Raw genomic sequence first — 19,410 nt, 5'->3', positions numbered from 1 at the left:
CCTCAAGTCATGCCAGGGGAAATTCAGGCTGGACATTAGGAAATACTGCTCCGAAAGAGTGGTCAGGCACTGGAATGGGCTGCCCAGGGAGGTGGTGGAGTCACCAAAGAGAGAGACGTTGTGTTGAGGGACATGGTTTAGTGAGAGCTATTGGTGACTGCTAGACAGTTGGACTGGATGATCTTATAGGTCTTTTCCAACCTTGGTGATTCTATGACTGTATGTACATGGTACGCATGGTACTTAATCCAGCTAATTGAAGTTCAAGGATTTCAGCAGGTGTTGCAGAAAAGCATAACTGATACAAATACTAACAATACTCAGCATTATTCTATTATCCTACAAAGTTGGAATTTTCTAACTTCAACTTTTGGTTGTCAGTGCTTGATATAATCCAAGAAACAGACTTTGGTCACTTGGCAACAAACAAGAGAGGTTGCCCATTGAAAAAAAATAAATACAGCAGCACTGCTTCGTAAGAAGTTTTTTTCTTAGTTAGTAAAATCAGTACAGCTGCATTTGCACGGAGATCTAACTAACTTCAGAGATTTCTTTATCAAGCACAACGTCAGAGCAGTACGGCTATCCTGTTCCTTGGTCTGTAGCTTGCTGAGCAATCAATGACTTGAGAATTCCATAAAAACCTTCATTCATTGAAAACATATCTCACATAACCTCTTATCATAAAGAACAATTAGGTCATTACTTGAAAAGTTTAAGATTAAGGAACAGAAATGGACTTTCTTGTCTTACTGACATAATCTACTGTCTAGTATTATCATGGTGAAGTAAGCACTTAAGTGTTTTGTGTGCTCAGCATGCGTATGTGAGAAAAACAAATCCTGAAAATACCTACCTGTATAGAATACATGATGATTTTGAAGCAAGAAACAGCAAATTCATTGGGATCCCATAGCTTATGGTGGTCTAAATGCCTGTGAATAAAAAATAAAGGATTTGAAATCACGGTTTTCTACACAATTGTAGTGGTTTAATGCTAACAGGCAGCTAAGCATCACATTTCGGCTCTCTCACTCCCATTCTTCAAAAGCACAGGGGGTGAAAATACAAAGCTTGTGGGTTGAGGTAAGGACAGACACTGTTCTTAAACAAACAAACAACAAATTTCTTACAAAATTTCAATTTAAGCAATGTTTCTAAATACGTATCTTAATTACAGCATCTCTTTTGGTTTGAACTTTCCCAAAGAAAATACCTAAAGATGCCTCAGAATAGCAAATGTGGAAGCATACAGATGAAAGTAGTCAGCACTCAGAACACAAGAGGACTGACAGGATGTTTCAACTTATTTAACTGAAACTTCCAGATTCTGTATAAACTCATTGGCCAACTTCTACCAACCTAGTGATCCAGAAGAGCACAGGTCTACTTCAAGGTTGATTAAACTACTGGTTTAAATCAATGCTCTTGTGCTCTAGGTTACCTTCCAGTCTATTGGTGAGCAGGAAGATGACAGCCTAAATTAACGTTTTATGTAATAGCTGAGTGGACAACATATTTGATGGGCAAGAATTTTCCTTAAAAAAAAAAAAAAAAAAAAAAAAAAATTATATTCAGATGGGTGATATTTTACTTGCCATAATGTGGGCAGTGTATTCAACATAATTTTATGATTTTGTAAAACACAGTAAACTATATTTTCAGCAGAGTACATTTCATTTTGTTAAAATCATGTCAAATCTTGTTTCATTTCCTTCCCCATCCATCCCAGTTCTCTGAATATAGAACATCTAAGTAAGATTTCAAAGCATTTTAACACTGGAGTAACAAAAGCCATAAACTGTCTTCAATTAAGATCGCACGCATGTAACAAATGTACACTACTAGGTTTCTCAAATTAAAAGCAACAGCATAACCACTGGTGCAAATTACTAATTTATGGATCAAGAGACAATGACAGACCCTGAATTCATCCACATTAGCAGTAACCAATGAAAACAATCTTTATAGTACAAAATGAAAAGATGATACTGATGTTTAGATGTCACAAGAATGGCATTTAGTGGCATGAATAGGGTACAACTCGTTATACTTGGGAAGATGCAAGTTTTCAGTGGTTTTCTGTATGTCTCTGGATCTGCCTAATCTATTCAACAGTGTGAATTCATGGTAAAATTCTGGTAACTGGCAATTTGTGCATCAGATTTGCACAGTGGATGCACACAGAAAATAGGGTAGTAGCATGGTTGCCTCACATTTAATCCCTTTGGGAAAATAAGTGGTTGCAAAAGCTTCCTCATTAAGGAAATGATCTTCCAATTTTCTTTTTGAATTCCTGTTTGTGCTTAATAGTAGTAACTCAAAAAAGGCTTTCAGTAGCTTAAAAGTCTTCCAGTGTATGAATCAAATCAGAATCTGTAGCAGGAATTACAGCATCTAAAAGTAGATATTTCCTTAACAGGTGGGTATCTTGAAAATCTACAAGGAGCAGGCAGCTCTCCTTATCACCAAGATGTACTTGTACACCTACTTTACTTACAGATTCCTGCGAAGATTTTCCTGAGTGAATGTCTAATTTGAAGACACTAACAGAGGTGAAAGATGCAGTTTTAAGTTATATCAACATTTCTGTCTTCTGGTTCCTTACTATTTTTGATTATGAAAAAAAAAACAAACACAAAGGCTACACCTGGAATAATTCCAAGAACAAAACTGAAAAATGCTTAACAGTCAATATCAGCAACAACGTATAGACACATTTGTCCATAATATGCATACATCTGCCATTCTTTGGTATCTAAGCTGTTAAAAACATTCTTCACAGAATATCAGAATGGGTCTTGGAAGAAAACTGCAAGAAAGTAGAAGTCTGAACACAGTACTCTTTTGTATAACTTGACTCATCTCTTCTCTGACTGCAGCTATTATCAGCACCTTGAACAGCTTCCCATTCAAGAGAAAGGCAAGCTGTAGCAACAACCCATCCTAACCTTTATGCTATGCTTCTAAAATCAACAAAATAGGACTTGCATTTCTCCTTATATAATTAGTTTGAAGTTAAGAGAGAGCCAAGAAAGAGGTGAATTTAAAAAAAAAAAAAAAGTAGTTTTTTTGAAGAAGTTTTAATAACTTAGCCAAATCCTAAATGCTGAAAAGAAAGAAAGAATTGAATGTAAGGATGAAATAAAAAAATCTCTTAAGGTAAGATCTTCCACAAGTTTCCAACTTACGCAAAAACAGGTCTGACAGCATTATTCATATTTCCATAGGTTGCTCTTCCTAACAGTTCTCTGAAACAGTTCTCAGCCAGCAAAGCAGGATTTTCCTCTTTCTCTCCTCCTGTAGGAGAGGACGGAGGACCAGTTCTGCTGAAATAAGACAAAATAACATTCAAGTTACTGCTGAATAACATTTACCTTCCATACTGTGTACGCAATTGGCTTTACAATATTCATTACACTTATTCAATGCCAGTCTGCTGATCCAGGCAAGAATTGTATATCAAATATACATCAAAAGAGAACTCTAAAGAATCAAATATTTTATCTCATATGAGAACTGCATAGATCCTTTATATATCTACTCAGCACTGTGGACTGCAATAGTAAATACATATGAAGATAAAAATAAATGTCTAGAATACTGATATGACTTGTTCCCTACTGCATTTGATTAACTACTGCCTCCTACAAAAAATGGAACAGAGGTCACAAAATCATAAGGAGTTGTGCAGAACCTTAGTTATTTTCTTCAGACTAACAATCTCATTCACCTACCCACTACTGAATCCATACTGTAGGTGTTAAATAAAACTCTAATATTTCTGCAGAAACAGATGGGCAACAAGTTATAAAAAAATAAATACATTTCAAACTAATTAGAAAATTGTCACCCACACAGTTATCTCTAACCAGATAATGTAGAAATAAAGGGACAATCAATTGGAAGGTGACTAATGACCACAGTGAACAGTGCTGGATCCCCATGCCCCAGTGCTGGCCGAGGGCTGCAGAACCCCTGGGGGCAGAGTCCAGGGCTGCCCTATGCCAGACACAGCTCGTTCCAGCATTACAATGTACTAATATTATTAACGCTACGTTTATTTCAATTATAGAAATGTATTATTGATAGCAAAGAATGATAAAACTTCTGATATTATGAGAGGGAGGTAAAGGAAAAGCTAGAAGTGGGAAGAGCCCCCCAAAACACATCTGCCATTTCTTCAATCACTGCAGTATCTCCCAATGAATTAAAATCTGCAAATACCAACAATATTTTATATGCAAATGTTAAGTTATGACTCAGTAAATACTGCAGTGCAAAAGTTTGAATGTTTTGTATTATTAAAATGTTTTTTGAAGTTCAAATACTATCATTTGCAATTACTTCTCTTTGTGAGTGGGAATCAGGTTGACTGTTTATATCAATGTGGTACAGGGACAGTAAAAATACTAAATTGAAGAGAGAATTACAAACACAGGAAGCAAAATCAGGGAAACCGTGATCTATTTTGGACAAAGTAAAACCAGCCAGGACCCAAATTCTTCAAGTGAATTTTGAAGCCTATCCTCACGCTGCAAAAATGGAAGTGCTGGAACCATACAAAAACTGAACACTGGCACCATAAGCAGTGAATGGCTGAACCTTTCCGAAAGAGCATCTAGTCTGCCATATTCCAGTTTTGATGCATGCTTTTAATTATTTTTATTTTTGTTTCTTGTCTCTTTGCCCATCCAACTGCCCTTTTCAAAACACAGAGCTTGAACTACTTCAACAAATTAAAGGCAATTGAAAGCTATTCTGAGTTCAAGCACTTCACACATCATACCATTAAGCAGTTAATAACATTTCATTTAAATTAAGCAGTTGAGAATAGAGAGATTTAGAAAAAAAGAAAACAGTTCCCACTAAGGTGCAGTATTACTTCTAATGAAATACTGTACCTATAGGTAGAAAGTGTTTGTTTGCTTTTTGCATTCTTCACAAAACACACGTTAAAAACAGAAGTGAACATTCATTCACCCACATTACAAGTAATGTATCTATGCAGTAGGAGATTTAAGAGTGCAGAAATCAATATGCTAAATTCCTTATAGTTCTGTTTTGCAGTGCAAGCTTGTATAATAAATGTTCAAAGCAACATTCATTAAGCATTAGGTATCAACATATGTAGTGTTAAATCTTCAGCGTAGTAAAATCACAGCTTTATAGCACTGAAAGAGGTTGAATACAGAAATGCCACAAGTCAAATGAGCTCATAATATCTATGTACTCTACAGATACTCTAATAGGAAAAATCTTCTAGTATTTCAGGATTACTGACATTTAAGAGACATAATATAAAAAACCTTGTAGCTTCTGCTAACATCAGACTTTCAGAAAGCCGTAAGTGTTGCTAGCATGTTGGATTTTAGTAGTAATAAAGTCCCAGGCACCCTGTTAGGTAAGTAATGAGAAGTAGTTTTATAAAAGCACAATGATTAGAATACCAGTAACCTGCAGCTTTATCGAGCTGCTGAGCACCTTGATTGCCTCTCTTTTTTTTTTTTTTCTTTATTTCCTACTCTGGTATAGTCATACAGTCATCCTCCTCAGAGCAAAGACACAAATGACTGTGTAGGAGAATCATTCCTGTTAATGTTTTGACACAGACTTACTAGAAAATAGTTTTACAGAGAGGAGTGGGATGGGGTAAGAGAACAAGGCGAAGAACACACACAGTTGATATACCTGGAAGAATTCTACTCAAAACACAATAAAAATAAGTTATAAACTGAGAAGCACTGCTTGGATTCTTGCTCAGAAGAGGTTACAGGAAGAAACTGCAGAAGTTATATGAACATTATGGATATATTCAAACTTAAGTCTCTAAGAAGTATTAGTACTATTTGCCTTAAATAAGGTTGACACTTCCAATTTTACAGTTACCTTGAATGATAATTTATAAAATAACTGAAAATAACCTTTAAATTTTCTATTTGATACATACCTTCCCCTTGTTCTGAATCTTCTAGAAAATCTTTAAAGGGAGGGAAGAATCTCTCAGGTTTATAATATACTGAAAGTATGTACAGCAATTGTAGCATAGTACAACTTAAAAAACCCAGTAGTTTTTATACGTTACGCAGGCAAATTTATTTGAGAGTCACCTATTCAGACACATGGAAGAAATGAGCCACAATTACAATTATCTTAAAAAAAAAAAAAAAAAAAAAAAAAGTGTAAATTTTCAATCCTCAACTCCAATAACTATATCTTCTGATTTGAATTCAGGAGTTAAGCTCTGAAGGTTACACAAACATAAATTATGCTGCTCTTTAAGGTAAAGCTTACATATGTTTGCCTCAACATTTGCCACAATTATTTTCTATGGACTTCAGATAGGGATATTTTCTAGAATTTCTGCTTCTTCACAACGCTTTCATTCCATCTGCCAAAACAGATGTTTCTTACTCCTACTCTTCACGAAGCCTCTATTTGTTCTCCACAAAATATGAAGTTTCATATAAAACAAAATAGGACATTCTCTAACATCATTTAAGGCCAGAAGATCAACAATTTATAAATATTGTTTTCAGCTTTTCTATCATATGTGCATCATAAGGCCCCTATTTGTCACATGGAAATTCATGAGTCTTTTCTTCTACTGAATATGCATTATAGGAAAAGGTTTGAAGAAGCCAGTTCAGATATTTAATTAACAGTTGCTTTATGACAGATTTGTTTTTCTTCCACCAACGCTGCATTGCTCGACAAATGATAAAAAATGAGTCCTGCAGCAGATATAAACTGATCTGCTTTACGCAGCCGATCCAAACCCTCCTTCAGTCAGTAGTTAACTCGGCTGCATAAAGGCAAATATATGCTTGGGGGCACTGTAAGGAGTAATTAAGGAAAGAACATCTAGAAACGCTGTGAGAGCAAGCAAAGGCTAAAACATTCTCAAAGAGCAGGTTCAGAAACCTTTGGCTCTCATTCAGATTTAAAATCCAAGTGGATATTTCTGTGTCTACTTGGTGAGCTGCTAATGATAAGCGGTAAATACATAAAGCATGCATACATAGACAACAAATTTCAGCCATTTAGTTTGAAAATTTACTTAATAGAAGAGCCAGATACTAATAGTTAAGAATAAAAGAAGTAAAGCTGAGGTATGAAAAAAAAAAAAACTGAATGACTGTGAAAGCTGAGTGTCACATAAAAGCATAAAAAGCATGTTGTCATTGGATGCCTGCTGAGCCTACCAGGCAAGTTTCGAAGCAGCTAGGGCTACATGTGATGCAAACATTTAAGCTTTTTCACACAGCTGAAGTAGGTTTTCATAAGCTTAAGTTTTACAGTGCTATCAATAACCATTTTCTACACCTGCATAGTGTTAAGACATGAATATATATATACACGGAACAAAAAAAAGTGACATTTCTAAGGTAAATGGCATATTCTCAATATCAGTAATTGCATAGATCTTTTCTGAATGCCAAATTGGCACGTAAATATGCCTGGAAGCTATTCAGGGCAAAAAGAGTAGAAATTTTCTCTTTTCTTTAAGAACTGCTGCAGACAGGACAGGGAATTGCTCCGATGACTAAGCACGAATTGAACCCTCAACTTTTAACAAATATAACCAGTGAAATCTGAGTTACCTACAAACTTCTGCTTAGCAATCACTGCATCTGACATATTACAAAAACAGAATTAGAATTGAGGAGTAAAAATGGATATACAGCTTCTTGAACAGTGAACAAGTGAAATGCAGGTGGTCGAAAAGACAAAAGTATTAGCAGCAGGTAGGTAAAGCTGTTCTATTTCAAGAACATTTGGCTAATAAACTACTGATTTCCACCAGTAAGAAAAATATCAGTATCATAAAAACTAAAACTTACTAGTAGTCAGGAATAAAAATACCTGTCAACATCCTCTATCTTCTGCATATTAAACAGTAATGATGGTACTATCTTATCCATGTGCTGAGGTTCCCATATAGTTGCTCGAAGTTCATCATTAACTGCTTTACGAACCACTCCCTGAATGCCTCTGATTCCAGCAATCCGGATCCTAAGGAAAGAAGAAATGGAATTATGAAATAGGAGAAACACAGCACTTAGCAGTGCTGTCTATGCATTACACAGCAGCAATTATGTAGTGTGGAATTTCATCGGGTTCTCAAAAACAGTAATTTGGAAATTACTGGGTAAAATCTTGATAAGCTCTATGGAGTTTAGTATCCATCAGTGGCAAACTTAACCTACTCCACTGTAGAAAAACATTGTGAAACTAGCACAGCTCAGCTGCTGCAACAGCTACCACAATAACACAATTAAGTCTTTAAAAACTGTAGTGAAGGCTGTGGATTAACAGTAAGTCTTTAAAGATTTGTGGAAGATGAACACCATGGAAAGCACACAAAAGGTACTTCTGTCAAATTAAGCCTGACACACCAAAGGAGCCACCACTTTTGTTCTAAAACTCTTTTAGCTAAATTAATTGTGGCTGATAAACAACAAAAGAAAATTTAATACCAGTTTTAGAAAAGATTTAGTCAAGCTATTAGATACTTTCATTATTTTTAACAAAAAGAACATGTACAATGAAATGTACAGCAACTCAGTGCTGTTATATTTTTCAGATATCAACTTATAAATGCCTAACAATGCAGCCCTCTGTTTTAAAACTATTTCTGAATGAAGCTACATGCATTCAAACAGAATCCAACAGCAGTTATCTAGTCATTTTAGGTGTGTAAGTACAACTTCAATAGTGTTTTTATATAAATCTGAGGAGAGGGATACGCAAACAATGATCAAAGCACTGTCTGATCCTCCAGTACAACCACAGTGAAGTTTTCAGATATTAAATTTTCAATATTAAAAATCTAAAATTGCCATTTAAGACAGAGAATTTCCAAAATCCCATCACTGAAAGACTTTTCACAGGCAACTGCTGTCACCTACAAATAACCTGGATTTTCTGCAGGCTTCCTGTTGAAAGGGAAATGTCACTTACGAGGTGAGATTTGCTCTCAAGCTCAGAAATCTCCATTGTTTGACCATAAATGTAAATTTTATTCAAACTCCCATTCACATTCAAGTCAGTAAGTTCAATGGAACCTCAAGCTACACAGGCAAACTGCAGCTACACATGCCCATTTTAGGATAAGCTGAATTATGCTCTAGGCTCTATCAAATGCACTAGCTACTTGTGATATCTGCATTTAGAATTGTTATCTGGAATCAAGGGTCATCTGCTACCCCTGTACTTACAGCAAATTTAATATGACAGCTCCAAGAATGATTTTTTTTTCTCAAAGGAAGAGGACTTGTTTTAAATTTCTATTTCAAAAGAAATGCATTCAAACTGTCTACAAAGATGTGAAGAAGTTATATTGCTACAAATCTGGTTATTCTAAGTAAAAACACTTTCACTCCCATAGTATATATATACTTCTGTGTATTAGAGCATTAGTAGCACTAATTTCATGTTCCTTCTGTTTTTCAAGGAGGTCTAGAAAAAGAAGATGTAAGGTTTGATGGCTTGCAGCATCAAATTTAACCCATAAAGGAAAGGTTTAATAAGATATTAAAGCATTTAAATCAAGGGTGTGTGCAGTCTTAGGTCACTAGGATGAAATTCCTCCCTAAAGGGTACAACAACATTGCAAACTGAAGCACATTTAACAGCGTAGACTGATAATGTGCAAATCTGAACACTTAACACTTAACTCCAATAATAACCACTCCTTTGACGTATGTTACTCTGGAGTATCATTCTGAGCAGCAGATAATACCTGACAAATAAATCAGAATTACACTCTCAATGCATCTCATGCTCATGATCATTACTGAAATTCTCTCTTTTATGAGGGGAAACGAAGGTAGAAGAAATACTAAAAAAAAAAAAAAAAAAAAATAACTCAATCTGTGCTCCATATGTTAACCTGTTACAGAATGTTTTATGTTAAGTACTTTAATACTTCTTTTCCTTACACTAAACCTTTTAAAAAAAAAAAAAAAATCACAAAACTCATTAAAGCGTTTATGAATATAGTACTTTGCAACCATCAGCTTACACTGAAAGAAATATATTGTTATAAGGTAGTTGCATGATACACCAGCTTCACCAGCAACACAGAACAGTTTGTGTTGGAAGGGACCTTAACGATTGTCTAGCTCCAACACCCCCTGCCATGGGCAGGGCTGCCACCCACTCGGGCAGGCTGCTCAAAGTCACATCCAGTCTGGCCTTGAATGGCCAGATAAGGAGCACAACCAGCTGTTCTGGGCAATCTGTTCCACTGCTTCATCATCCTCACTGAAAGATCTGCTTGCTTAAGCCTAACCTAAACCTACACTTTTCTAGTTTGAAACTCTTGTCCTTTGTCCTGTCACTACACTCCCTGATTAAGTATATGGACTTATCATAGTTGGTTGAATAATGTAATGCATGGAAATAAATGAGTGCAACAGTGATGAAAATTATACAGTTAAATATTGATGAACGATTCACATAAAGAAAAAAAGCACTAGGGGGAGCTAAAGTTAAAAACACTGTGGTGCTTACATAATGTTGAATTCATATTAAATTTTTCACAAAGGCATTTCAGTTTCACACAGTATCATATGACAGACATCTAGTAAAATTCAATTTTAAAGAATAATTCTCAAATAACAGACTCAAAATATGCTTTTCTATTCATGTAGGTAGCCCCACTGATTTCTCAAATGAGTTATGCAACTTGCACACATTTGAAGTAGTAAGTGCTGACCTTCTGGAGAGAATCCGTGCAATTCAGCAGTCATCAATAAGTTAAAATTTCACCTGAATATTCTATGAGTCCAACCTATCTAAGATTTTCAATATTTGGTACCACTTAAGAAGTCAATTTCATTTTTTTCCCCATGGAATGAATGATTCTACTACATACGATAATAAAAACTTTACAGACAATTCTTTGCAATACATAAGGAACAGCACTTACTCAGTTTGTGTTTCTGGATCATGGTCACATGAATGACACATGGCACTGAACCGAGATACAAAGAAGTCATAGCGTCTGTGATATGAAGGTGTGTCTTCCTCAATGTTGGCAAATTTGACAAACTGGAAAATGAAATATATTAAAAGAAGTTTTTGATACCGAGGAATACTAAGCTTCATTTAAGAATAATACGAAACAGCGCATTAAAATGGAATCCAGATTTTTAAATAATATCACAATGTTTAAACATCTAACTTCGTAGCAGAAAATCAAACTGAGAGCTTTTCTTTTTAAAGAATTTCCACCAGAACTTCATTTAGATTATTTAGGTCAATTTAGATCATTACTAAATGATGAAACTGAATTAAATTACAATTATGCAATATGGAAACATCTCAATAGCAAATGTCTTTAAGTCATGCAATCTAAGAAATCCCATGGTAGACTGCCACCGACCGGCAAAGCAGCAACCGAGTTCAAAGGAAGCAAACGTGAAGGAATTCTGTCAATTCTGTTTATTTTCACAATAGGTAAAAAAAGAAGAAAAAATAAAGAGTGGAGCAATCATGGAACTGTAACCCACTCAACCGAAGAACCATTTATCTAAAGTTTCACTCACAAAGGCCACAAAAAATATCCAGATTTGCAAACATCTACGAAGTAACAAAGGGATAAGTAACAATCAACGTAAATTAGTCAACTAGAAATCAGATCAACTCAGCCTAAATTATTCCTATGACAAGGAAACAGATTTTGTGAATCCAGATGAAGCAACAATTGTCACAACTTAACTTCAGTGACGTTGACTAAAAAAAAAAAAAACCACCAATCTCAGAGAAGCTACAAAAATTATGTCAAAAGAACACTTTCCATACAACAGATGCAGAAAGGTTTAAAAAATACCAATACATGTAAATCATCAAACTGCAATACGGTACTCAGTGAGTTTTTGAAGAGGCCCTTCTAGAATTAGGCAGTATTTCAAGTTTTACTAGAGGCTACCATTTTAAGGCAGCTGTGCAAACAGACATCAGATACAATTGAATGCAGATAAGAAACTGAGGGTTGTATTCAACAAAATTTGATGCTTTTATACAGTCATGATAAAGAAAACAATTAATTATGATATGTATTATTTGTGAGATCTATGAAGAAAGTTTTGCCATCCAATTGGCATTAATAAACCCATAGATGAAGTAACACATCCATTTTAAGCATCACTGCTGAAGGTACTGATTAAGTGATATTGTCCTTCAATTATTCTATAGATGAACAAGTTGTATGTTTAAAAAAAAAAAAAAAAGTTAAAAAGACTGAAAGGTATTAAATTATCTATTCTAGAGCTGCCAAAAAAGACAGTAGTCTTCCAGTATACAGAAGAGACAGCTGTGAAAAGAAAACCAATAGTATGTTTTATTTGTTCAGTGGTAGTAAGAAAAGCAATAGCGAGCTTACAGTGCAGCAAAAGCTGCTTGAGCTAAACATTAAATAAACCACCTAAGTGAACAGACTGCCTGAAGGCACTGTGGATTCTCTACCACTGAAAATTTTAGAATGCACTACACAGAGAAGAAAAAAAGGGCAAGGAAAAGATGTCAGGTCTAACACCGTGCTGATGCTGCCTCATGAAGCACAGTGATGTCATATTAAGATAACTCCACTTCTTCCTCTGCAATGCATTCTTATCAATTGCTAAACAAAAGTTGAGACATTTGTTGTGCATGTACAAAGATGCAGATATTTTTATCACTTTCCTACATACTTAAAGATCAGCCCAAATTTGGTATGATCTACAGTACACTGATTTATGGAGGGTCTGAGATAGCTGAAAGACAAACCTGTGTATTCCTGAGAAAAATATACCACATTCTACTCTGTAATACTATTTTTTCTGCTTTATCTAGGACAGTTATCCACTGCAACCACACTATCAATTCACCTTCAGAAAGTTTCTAAAACGATATTCCCATTCATTACTGAAAAAGGTGCAAAATTGTCTAATACCTGTTCATTTTAGATAACTTTCTGTAGTGAAGAGCTTGTATAGTCAGGCAGTAAGAAAGTGAAAAAAAAAACAACAAAATGGCAAAACAAGAACAACAAAAACAATCCAAAAGAACTGTATATTCTGCTGCCACAGATGAGAATTCAGTCCTTGAACGGCAATCATACTGCTTTCTCAATAGGATGAGGTATAAAAACCATCTTCTCCCTCAACGTACACTGGAAAATGCTTTACTGTCTTATTTATTTCTCATGATTTTGTTTCACAGATTGTTTATTACAAAACAAGTACACATTCTGAAGGATTTTTTGTTTTTTGTTTTTGTTTTTGAAAGACGAAACCTAATCAATCCTTAAGTTCACGGGGGAAAAAAGAGTAATACAATCTGAAGTGTTCTTCAAACATTCAAACATTTAGGTTTACAACTGATTCACACAGCAAACTTCCATCAGCGCACGAACAGAAGTAATATACTATGGATGTGGTCATGAGCTCATTAACTTTTCTAGCATCCAGGATCAGCAGTAACCATCTAAAATATGTGAGGACTTGACTTCAAATAACAGTATTTGCTAGGAGGAACATCTCCTCTTGTACTAAGAAATTCTTTTATCAGAATTAATGAAGAATTGAGACCATGAAAACATTAGCCACTCTCTGGACATTTCTCCTAAACCACAATGCAGTTTTACAGCAGGGATGCAAGTACTCGTCCTCTTAAAACGATGCTCACAGTTAAATACCCAGAAAGAGAGAACGATTCCCTCCAATATATCATAATTTCATCCACCAATCATAAAGCACTTCCAAGTGATTTCAAGGCTTAGCATTCAGATGACTAAATATTTAGGTCACAGGAAATCTAACAGTCATAAGACTGTTATGAGTTGTACTGTCATGAACAAGTTTCCACAGTACATATTAGTCTATACTTCCTACTTGCTTGGAAGTGATGTTGTTAAAATGTTATAGCTGTTAAACTTACAACATCTGACTCCTAAGCATCTGAGATATTTTCAAGCACAACACAAACACAAAAACACAAAAACTGTTTAACTTTAAAAAGGCGATTTTTTAAATGAAATTTCAAGCAGTTGCCTAGGACATATTTAAAGTAGGCTTTCTTATTTTGTTTTAACATATATAGATGTAAACATGTCTGTCAATCATAGTAAATGCTTACAATAGCATACTGACATTTTGGAAGCTTTTCCAGTACAAACATTACACAATACAGAAGGTACAATGAGGTACTTACATTGCTAGTATCTATTTCCATTAATTTTGAAATCAACAAAATTCAAGTAGTATAAAACCTTACAAATCTACCACTAAGGCAGGAACATTTTCAGAAAATGTAGGTTTTTCAGAAAATGCTTATCCAGGATTGAGTCAAGAAAGTTGAATCATATTACCAGGGAGAAACAGACTGCACAAGTCCTATGAGTAAATCATGCAAGTTTTGAAATTAAACTCCCAAAGACATAATTACTTATGTATAATTATGCTGCCTTATCACTCTGAGATAGCCAATACTTCACATCTGTAGAAAAAATAGATGTTGGGACAGAAGCTTTGACACCCTCTGGATGTCTTTAAAGAAGGTCTGTTTCTTCTGCAGCAGTTCAAGAAGAATCAAAATGCATTATATTTAAATCTAAGTTACATTAAAGTGACGATCTGTAAAATGTGTAGGCTGGATCTGAGCAGTATTTTCTGATATTTGAGCTTCTAACTTCTATCTTTGATAGCCTGAATTTTTCTCATGTTTCATTTGAAGTGGGGAGATGATGATATAGATAATTATAGAAAAAGCTACTATATTATGAGGAAACTATCACATAGGAATAACAAGAAGTCTGTGAACGTACACAGGCACTGCAGTAAGCAACTATAGAAAGAACAAATATTTCAAGGTTCAAACACCAGATTCATACAGCTACAGAATTCCAGAATGGAAATTCCGGAATGGAATTCCAGCAGAGACCTCTGAGTCCATCTAGACCCTCTTGAAGCAGACATCCAGGGCACAGGGCCCAAGGTCATGTCCAGCTGCCTTTTGGACACCTCCGAGGTGGATGAGAAGGAGACTCCACAACCTTTCTGCCAGTGCTCAGCTACCTGCACAACATAGAAATGTTTCTTGGTGTTCAGAAGAAACCTCCTGTGCTCCATTTTGTGTGCAGCACTGGGTACCATTAACCTCATAAATGCAGTACTAAAATGACAATTAACAATGAAAAGAAAAGCTTTCTCAGTAACAGAAATTAGCGATTTAGAAATTAGCAGGTTGTCACCCAGCAGATCAGGCTGCTCTGGTCTCCAGGCAACCTGCTCTTGAATATCTCCAGGGATTGGGCATCTACAGCTCCTCTGGGCAGCCTGTGGTAAGCCTGACCCTCACCATTCTAAGTAAAAAATTTCTTCTACCTTTCTTTACACAAAATCACAGAACCAAAGTTGGAAAAGACCTCCACGATCATTCAGTCTGACTGTTCATCTGTCACCAAATATTTCCTCACTAAATCATGTTCCTTCATACAACACCTAAATGTTTCTTGAATACCTCCAGGGACGGTGACTCAACCACCTTCCTGGGCAGCCCACTCCAGTGCCTGAACACTCCTGAGAAGAATTCTTTCCTAACATCCAACCTGAACCTCCCCTGGTGCAACTTGAGGCCATTCCCTTTAACTATCGATAGTTACATGGGAGAAGAGGCCAACCTCCACCTTGCCACAATCTCCTCTCAGGAAGTTTGGAGATGCTTATTCTTCCTGGTTAAGAAGAGCAGACAAAATGAATTAACTCTAATAGTATAACAACCATGGATCTAACAACACATTTAATTATTTGTACAAAGGGAGATACAAATATTCTACATAATTTTTTAAGCCGATTTACAGGATTTCGGTAACAAGAGAGAAATTAAGCACTTCAATAAATTTCCGAACAATAAATTTACTACAATCAGCTTTCAGATTCTATATTACTTAGGCAAAGGAAGTCTCAGTTTTTCTTACCACGTTTTTTTCCCCACCAGCATATGCTGTCTTAGCACACGGTTAATAAAAATATCTACCACGACAGAAACAGACTTTCTGTATTTTACAGATACTGCCAATTTGAAAACTCTTCTACTCCAAAAATGAAACAGTTCACTATTCAATTCCACCTGCTCTCAAATATCTGTGTAAGCAGGTTTACAGTTATGTTATTAAAAAATTTCTAGGAAGAAATTACTTACAAATGTAGTAAGAAAGAATTTCTAATAAGAAATTGCTTACAAATGCAATGTAAAAAATCAGAAAATAATTCACTAATTTGAAAGGCAGGCACAAGAAATACATAAATAAAAAAATCAAAACAATTGTTTTTCCAGAATATCAGCTTTGATTTTTAAATGTAAATAAATAATAATAATAAAAAAAATAATAGTTTTAAAAGTCAAAGAGCTGAATACAAACTCTGTGGGCTTTTTTGGTAAGACATAGAATCACTGAAGTTGGAAGGGATCTCTAAGATCATCTACTCCAACCACCAATTCATTACCACCATGCTCCTAAACCACATCCCCATAACTCGTCAGTGTAGTACACACAGAGTCTTGGTGTGATGTCTTTCATACAGAGGAGTGGGAAAGACAGCTAAGGATCCCTCCATGGAGCACCAAACTGAAAAATTTCTGCCTCCAAGAACCTAAGATTTACAAGTTACGGAAAAACCTTGAAGGCACCATCAGTAGCTTTCAGGTCTTTCCAAGACTTCAAACTTCAAGAAGTCTTTCAGTAAATAAGTCTGGCTTTTTTGTTGTTTTTTTGTTTTTTCTGTTTTTTAATTTGAAGCAAAGTCTGTTTGGGAGGCTGAGAAAAAAACATTAAACAATTAAGACAGCTGACTCTTACTTGAAAGTCGTAAGTGCCTTTATATTCCTGTGAATCTTTGTAAGTCATCTTTGGAATGGAAAATAATCATCATATTCTTACAAAGATAGAGAATATGACTGTGATTATAAGCAGAAGCTAGTGTGAAAATCATTTTCAACAGCAACAACAACAAAAAATACAGAAATTTTCCCAAATACTGACTTTTCCCCAATTTATGTTTTACTCATAGCTACTTCAGATAGTACCAGTTTCCCCTTCAAAGTGGTACAATAGAATAATTGAAGCACATAAGGATAATTCAGTTATACTTCACCATCTATATTTTATTTGGGAGGAAAAAAAAAGCTATAAAAGGATAAATGGGATTATAAACCTTCTCCGTGCCTGACATCAAATTTATTTAAGATCCCAGTAGGCCAATGTCCTCAGTAAAAGACAATTTCATTGCCAATATAGAGTTTTCTCGTCTAGAGTTAACACAAATTGATTTTTCTCTCTATTGACTATATGGGGCATCTAGAGAAATTAGCATAATAGACTAAAACTAGCCTTTGGAATACTGTTGAAGATCCACATATTCACTTTCCTAACAGAATTTAACATCTCATTTTTGGTTACCAAGTTTCAAGACAGAAAAACAAGAAATATTTCCTAATTTAGGAAATCTATTGACCCATTTTGCTCATAAAATGCCTCATTAGGAATAGACAGCGATATCAAACAGATGACCGTAATGTGAACTTCTGTTCAATATTCATTTGGAAGTGATGTGTGCCTTGTATACCAAAGTGGAGGTTTACAGTAACTGTTTATCACTAAGGATTTTAAAAAACTGGACAGTGAGATACATCTTCCATTTGGCAGCTGTGAAAATAAGTTCCAAAGCTTTTTTCTAATTCTATAAGGGACCATGCCAAGGCACCGCTTTTACAATTAAAAAAAAAAATAAAAAAAAATCAGGGAAGTAGAGCTCAAAGATACTAAAGAAGATACATACAGAGAAACAGAATACTTTGAGTTAAAAGGGATCTTATGGCAGAGACACCTTCCCATCAGATCAGCTTTGTCAGGCTCAAGATCCCCTCCAATCCTTGAACAATCCCAGGGGTGGGGCATCCACAGCTTCTCAGGGCAACAGGTTCCTATAAGTAAAGACTTTCTTGCTTATACTTGATCTAATTCTACCTTCTTTAAGTTTAAAACTGTTAGCTCTTGTCCTGTCTCTAAAATCCCTGATAAACTCTGCCACTGGAGATGGACTCTTTTATCATGTATGTATTATGTATGTATACATGCACACTCATATGTAAGTGTGTATATATACATACATATAGTGTAAACACATTTCCTGTCAGTAAAACTGTCCTGGTGGTCTGAGGTACAAAGGGAAGCTTCTCCCCTTTGTCACAGCAAGAATCCTTTGTGTTCAAATCTAGGAGGAAATTCTACACCAGAGTCATATCACTCTAATAGACCTTCTTGCCTCCCTGAAGTACAACTTCATTTAATTCCATGAGCTAGGAATCATGCCCACAGGAAAGTCCAACAATTTTACAGAATCCACAAAGAACATTCCTCACAGCTAGCAACAACAACCTACATTAAATGCAAGGTCTGTTTTTTCTGCAGCAGTTCAAGAAGAATCAAGATTTAAATCTAAGTTACTTTACATTAGATTACATGAAAAAGGAACTTATTTCCTCTTTCTCACATCACTTCTCTTATTGCTTGAAAGAAATAAAACATTGCCTTATCTACACAATGTCTTTAGGTCTGTCAAAGACTCAAAATAAGAATCCACAAAACAGCTTTCCTATTCCTTCCAGAAGAAGTTATTTCTGCAGAGGATGAGCCCAACCATCAAAAGAGTTTGAAACAGGTTTTTCTGCCTCTAGCTGGTAAATGTTCTGTGCCCAAACAGTGTATCTCACCACACACAGAACCTTCTCAGTTCATGTAGCTAACAGATACTTTGTCAATTCTGAAACTATTTTGCCTTAACAAATAAGCAAAAACTTAGTTTAAGTTAGCATCCAAGTTTACTCACAGAATTAGTTCCAAGAACTTGCAGCTTTGGTTCACCTGATTCCAGAAGCTTGGCCACCATATGAAGAAAGCTTTCCACAAACGGCTTTATGCTTTGAGAATGGCAAGCCATTAGAAGTTGGTCCAATGCCTCCATGGCAATTAAAACATATCTGAAAATTAATTGTGGAGAAACTAACATAAACGCATGTGCAACATTTATCATTAAGTCTTCACTATGAAAAAAATTAGAAAGGATGAAGGTACATCTTTCACAGGATCTAAAGAAGAAGAAACTGGTAATTTCTATATTGCGTCAAACAGGATTTTTCAAAGGAATAAATACAGTAATAACAGTTCTATTTAGAACATTTCGTTTTCAACTATAGACCCCAACTTTCTATTCTACATTTTCCCAATCCAAATCCCACTAAAGGAAAGCCATCAAATTATCCACAATTCTGCACAGTGAGAGCACATTCTAATTAAATGAAAATGAGTATAATTAATTATCCTAACAAGTTGCCATTTTTCCATTCTACAAAGTTATAAAAATA

General features: G+C 35.2%; 1 protein-coding gene across 9 annotated transcripts in view; it reads right to left on the bottom strand.

The window, feature by feature from the left end:
* The window catches only part of EFR3A (EFR3 homolog A), a 68,777-nt gene that overhangs the window by 26,432 nt on the left and 22,935 nt on the right, over positions 1–19,410 (bottom strand). For 8 of the 9 annotated variants that reach the window (XM_052704658.1, XM_052704665.1, XM_052704663.1 and 5 more), the window contains 5 exons: positions 18,876–19,026; positions 10,937–11,058; positions 7,867–8,016; positions 3,192–3,329; positions 857–935 (listed from right to left, as the gene is read on the bottom strand). In XM_052704658.1, the coding sequence (XP_052560618.1) occupies positions 857–935; positions 3,192–3,329; positions 7,867–8,016; positions 10,937–11,058; positions 18,876–19,026 (640 nt within the window). The remainder of the gene's footprint in view (positions 1–856; positions 936–3,191; positions 3,330–7,866; positions 8,017–10,936; positions 11,059–18,875; positions 19,027–19,410) is intronic. The other variant, XM_052704656.1, reaches the window with a different exon arrangement.

The sequence above is a fragment of the Tympanuchus pallidicinctus genome, unplaced genomic scaffold (assembly GCF_026119805.1).
Source record: "Tympanuchus pallidicinctus isolate F22 unplaced genomic scaffold, pur_lepc_1.0 scaffold5, whole genome shotgun sequence".
NCBI lineage: Eukaryota > Metazoa > Chordata > Aves > Galliformes > Phasianidae > Tympanuchus > Tympanuchus pallidicinctus.
This window is presented reverse-complemented; position numbering and strand designations above follow the sequence as displayed.